Raw genomic sequence first — 5,555 nt, 5'->3', positions numbered from 1 at the left:
AAAGGCGCGGGATTACAGGCTGAGCCACTGAGCCCGGCTCTTTTTTTTTAAATTGGAGTCTCACTCTGTCACCCAGGACAAAGTGCAGTGGCACGCTGCTCACGGCCACTGAAGCCTCGACTTGCAGGACTCAGGCGATCCTTCCGCCTTAGCCTTCCAAGCAGCTGGAACTACAGGCACATGCCACCATGCCTGGCTAATTTTTCGATTTATTGTAGAGACCAGGTCTCGCCAAGTTGCCCAGGCTGGTCTTGAACCCATGGGCTCAGGCAATCCTTTCACCTCAACCTCCCAAACTGCTGGGATTACAGGCATGAGCCACCACACTTGGCCTCCATTTCTACTTCTTATGCTCCTGATTTTAAAAAAATGATGCCAGGCTCGGTAGCTCAGCCTGTAATCCCGCACTTTGGGAGGCTGAGGTGAGTGGATTGCCTGAGCCTATGGGTTCGAGACCCGCCTAGGCAACTTGGCGAGACCTCATCTCTACAATAAGTCAAAAAAAAAGTAAGCCGGGCATGGTAGCGCCAGCCTGTAGTTCCAGCTACTTGAAAGACTGAGGTGGAAGGATCACCGGAGCCCAGCAGGTCGAGGCTAATACTTCCAACATGGAGTTAAATGGTGGTAGAGACAGTGACCATTCTTATCTTGATCCCAATCTTAGCAGGGATGCCTCTAGTGTCTTCCTGGCTTTGTGTGTGTGTGTGTTGTTGTTGTTGTTGTTTTGAGTAAGAGTCTCTCTCTGTCATTCAGGCTGGAGTGCAGTGACACACTCATGGCCACCACAGCCTCCACCTGCTGGGCTCAGGTGATCCTTCTGCCTCATACTTCCAAGTAGCTGGAACCACAGGCATGCGCCACCATGCCCGGCTAATTTTTTTTGATTTATTGTAGAGATAAGGTCTCATCAAGTTGCCCATGCTGGTCTTGAACCCCTGGGCTTAGGCAGGCCTCTCGCCTCAGCCTCCCAGAGTGCTGGGATTACAGGCATGAATCACAGCGCCTGGCCTATATATTTCTTATGACATAAATAATATCCACTCATTTTAGAAAATACAAAAAAAAATTAAATAATCTGCAATTCTACTACCCAGAGAGTTCTACCATCGACATCCTTCCAATCTACTTTTACACAGACACACAATGTGTTTCTTATAAAGTTTTTTCTAGAAACAAATTCCGAAAGCATTTTTTCTTATAAAAAATAAGAAGGGTGCCAGGCTCAGTGGCTCAGCCTGTAATCCTGCGCCTTTGGGAGGCTGAGGTGAGTGGATTGCCTGAGCCTGCGGGTTCGAGACCCGCCTGGGCAACTTGGCGAGACTTCATTTCTACAATACATCAAAAAAATTAGCCGGGCGTGGTAGCGCGCGCCTGTAGTTCCAGCTACTTGGAAGGCTGAGGCGGAAGGATCGCCGGAGCCCAGCAGGTCAAGGCTGCGGTGGCCGGGAGCAGCCACTGCACTCCAGTCTGGACGACAGAGTGAGACTCCAACTCAAAAAAAAAAAAAAAAGAAAGGGAATCATACTCTACATTAATACATTAGGAACATTTTCCTGTATTATTAGTCTTCTGTATCATTTTTAACTTTTTCAGAGTATTCTATACCATAAATGCACCATAACTTCACCAGTTCCTACTGCTGAACATTTAGGTTATCTCTCCAGTGTTTCTGCTATTTTAAGAGTACTGGGATACACACTCTGCCATCTAATCACGGATGTGACATTCAAGGTTTTATTGTTGGTCTACACTTGCAGAGGGGGGATGTCCAAGGTCAAGGCCTATGACAAATTACCTCCAGTGAAGAACATATCAATCAGCTCTCCCCCAGGCCCCTGAGCCTTAAATTGTCTTGATGGGTTGGATCCTACAGCCTGTTCACTCTGTGCTCAAGATCTTGCAGGCATATTGCTTCATCCTGGAGAAGCTACTGGAGAATGAGGAAACTCAAATTAATGGTTTCTGTATCATTGAGAACTTCAAGGGTTTCACCATGCAGCAGGCTGCTGCGCTCCGGACTTCAGATCTCAGGAAGATGGTGGACATGCTCCAGGTGAGGACTTCAACCCTCTCCCACAGAAGCCCCTCACATCTAGAGTGACTGAGAAGCTGGGCCCAGTATCCCCATTTCACAGTGCTGGCAGGGACCTGAGAAACTGACCCGCTAGTGCCGTAAGGAGTGACAACCACAGTGCTAACCACAGACTTGCATGGTGATTGACAATTTGCTGAATACTCACATTCATTTTTTTATTGACATCTCAAAACCATTATCTCCCTGATTAATTTTTGTTTTTAAAATATATGTATATTTTATTTTAAAGATGTGGGGTACAATTCAGGATTAGGTATACAAGTGGACATCGTACAGGTAAAGTTGGTCCTCCCTTTGGTCCTCCCTTTGGTCCCCACTTTGCCTGGTTTGAGATCAGGTACCCTTATTGATGTTGTGCCCCCTGCTCCATTCCCACCTCAGGAGTATTTTGCTACTGCCAATCACTTTTTTTTTTTTTTTTGAGTTGGAGTCTCACTTTGTCACCCAGACTGGAGTGCAGTGGCGCTCCTGGCCACTGCAGCCTCGACCTGCTGGGCTCCGGCGATCCTTCCACCTCAGCCTTCTGAGTAGCCGGAATTACAGGCGCGCACTACCACGCCTGGCTGATTTTTGATTTATTGTAGAGATGAGGTCTCGCCAAGTTGCCCAGGCGGGTCACGAAGCCAATCACTTTCTTATAGTATTATGGTAAATGTTCAGGGTCTGCTTATGAATGAGAACATGTGGTACTCTGTTCTTTGTTTCTATGAGAGATCACCGAGTATTATTGACTCTAAATCCATCCAAGTTGCTGCGAAGTCCATATGTTTGTCCGTCTTTATGGCTGTGTAATATTCCCTTGTGTAGGTGTACCATTTTTTTTTTTATCCAGTCCAGTTTTGATGAGCAGCACTCTTGGTTCTGTGTTTTTGCTATTGTGAATAGTGCTGCAATAAACATGTGTGCAAGCATCTTTTTTTGTAGAATCCTGCTTCAATTTTCCAACCTGGAAACCGAGGTTCAGAGATTTAAGTGACTTTTCAGGGTCACACAGTGATAAACTGGCAGAGGTCAGACTTGAACCTGTCTCTTCTGACGAATCCCATGCTCTCTGTCTACATGTATCACACTGCCTGGTTTTGAACGTGGACTTACCCTGAGAAAGAAATATCACTAACACCCAGATAACTCTCTCCTGTATATACTGATGTGTCAGGAGTCCTTTCGTAGAGCTATCTTAGATCCACTTTGTGTGTATCTGGGAAAGGAGGGGTGGGAGGTAGAAGTTGTGGGAGGGGCTGAAGGACAATGAGGCATGACATTAATGTCCTTGTGGTCTATAATAGCATGCAGTCATTCAGTAGGAAAGTGGGTTTGAAAAAATTCTGTCACTGAGAAAACAAGCAAAGGACCATTTCATTAAAAACATTTTTTTTTCATTTTAGATATTTTTGAGTCAGGTCTCACTCTGTCATCCAGGTTGGAGTGCAGTGGTATAATCATGGTTCGCCACAGCCCCAGCCTCCTGGGCTCAGGTGATACTTCTACCCCAGCCTCCCAAGTCGCTGGGACTACAGGCATGCGCCACCATGCCTGGCCATTTCATTTTTTTACTCTGCCTAATTCCAGGGTTATTGTTGTTTTGTTTTCATAGAAGGGAGAAGGTTGGGCTGTATGACCTCTGGGGCTTCCTCCCCGCAGTTTGGAGCCATAGCGAAGCCATTGATTCCTAGTTGCTGGCCTGGGGATGGAACCGTCAGTGGGCTCTCCTCCAGGGCAGCCATGTGGTTCTGGACAAGTCTCTCCTTATGCCACACGGTACAGCAGTGGGGAATAAATGGGAGCCTCTGAGTGGTCACTGGGGCCATGGGGCGGGTGGGGGGTCTCTCTCTGTCGCTGCAGGATTCCTTTCCAGCCCGGTTCAAAGCCATCCACTTCATCCACCAGCCATGGTACTTCACCACAACCTACAATGTGGTCAAGCCCTTCCTGAAGAGCAAGCTGCTTGAGAGGGTGAGTGCACAGCCAGCCCAGGGCAGGTGCTCAGCAAGTCAGTGAGTGACTGTGGGGCTAGAGCAGGAAAGCATTCACGGGACAATGAGACAAGAGGGGTGAGGGTGGGGCCCTCAACTGAGCCCTCCTCATGCTCTGCCATAGTCCTGAACTGAGTGGATCTCTCTGACAGCACAACATGGTGGATGGTGGAGAAGATGTCACTAGTCCAAGATCACACGTGGGAGCTTTGCCCTCCTGTCTCCTTTCTCCAAGACCTCATCCCTCATCCTAAGGGCACCTCCTGCTCAGCTGTGTCTCCCTTACTTCCCTTCAGGTCTATGTCCACGGGGATGACCTCTCTGCCTTCTACCAGGAGATTGATGAGAACATCCTGCCTGCTGACTTTGGGGGTACACTGCCCAAGTATGATGGCAAGGCCATTGCCGAGCAGCTCTTTGGCCCCCAGGCCCAAGCTGAGAACACAGCCTTCTGAGGACACCTCCCACCTGCTGAACTGTAGTTAGCATCCCTGGGCCTCTCAGCTTTCCTGGGCCCAGGCTAGGAAAGGGCTGCCTGAGGTGATTGTGGTTCCCTTGAAGCTCCCGAAGCTTGAGTGAGCTCAGGTGTCACCCTCCTCCCAAGTTGGGGGGGCAATAAAGGAGGAGGGATTATTATGAACAAGAAGAATTGGGGGGTAGTTATGCCCTTGAAGCTTTAAGACAGTGATTTTTGTGTGAGGTTGAATTTCAAAGATTAATTAGTTTTCCCCATCATTTCCTTTGTAACAGAGTTTTGCGATTTATGGTTTGTGAAAACAGGCAAGGAGACTGGGTTACAAGTTCCTCTCCCCCACCCCCCAAAATACAATAAAACAGATAAAAGAGGGAGAACTTACGGTCAAATGATTTGGCAGACACAGTCATTTTGGTGGCCTGTGGGCAGGTGAGGGGTTTTCCACACAGAATTCCAGGATGAAGGAAGCCATGGAGAAGCGTCATTCTGGGGCAACTGCTCCCCTTGGATAAGTGCAGTCTGATGTGTGTAGCGTGGTGGGAACTTAGAGCTCTTTCCAAGGTGGTGGTCATGTTCCCTCCGTCTGTCTGGGTGGTGGGCAGGGTAGTGTCTCTCCACCAGAAGCTCTCTCCTCCAGACCTCTTGCCTAGATGAATGGTTTTACTTAGATTTACAGGTGATATCTTCTCTGAGCATCTCCCATTCCTCAGTTACAGAGTGAAAGTTAAAGTTATTTTTCATCTTCTGCCTTTATAGTGATGAACCTACACTTTCCAAATCTGCCCTGTTTTGACCTATACAAGTGCTTTCCTTTTATGGCGTTGGCTTTCCTCAAGTGCTTGGTGATTTTTCAGTGTGTGCTCATTTTTGTGGGTGGGAACCTCTGTTAGAAGCCCCTGTGCTAAGCATTCTGCTCTCTTGGGGAAGTGCTGGCTTCTTCTGGACTTGGGGCTCCCAGACATTGACAGAGACTTCTCCCAAGAAGCTGCGCTTTCCTCCGTGGAGGCAGACA

General features: G+C 48.1%; 1 protein-coding gene across 1 annotated transcript in view; it reads left to right on the top strand.

The window, feature by feature from the left end:
- The window catches only part of RLBP1 (retinaldehyde binding protein 1), a 13,964-nt gene extending 9,044 nt beyond the window's left edge, over nt 1–4,920 (top strand). Inside the window, exons 7-9 of the mRNA XM_008070616.2 lie at nt 1,895–2,053; nt 3,938–4,048; nt 4,365–4,920. Coding sequence (XP_008068807.1) covers nt 1,895–2,053; nt 3,938–4,048; nt 4,365–4,523 — 429 coding nt within the window. The 3' untranslated portion in view covers nt 4,524–4,920. The remainder of the gene's footprint in view (nt 1–1,894; nt 2,054–3,937; nt 4,049–4,364) is intronic.
- Nucleotides 4,921–5,555: the final 635 nt, after the last annotated feature.

The sequence above is a fragment of the Carlito syrichta genome, unplaced genomic scaffold (assembly GCF_000164805.1).
Source record: "Carlito syrichta isolate Samal-C Ts95f unplaced genomic scaffold, Tarsius_syrichta-2.0.1 Scaffold313872, whole genome shotgun sequence".
In the NCBI taxonomy this organism is placed as follows: domain Eukaryota; kingdom Metazoa; phylum Chordata; class Mammalia; order Primates; family Tarsiidae; genus Carlito; species Carlito syrichta.
The sequence above is the reverse complement of the archived record's forward strand: the minus strand, read 5'-3'. Positions and strand labels throughout refer to the sequence as shown.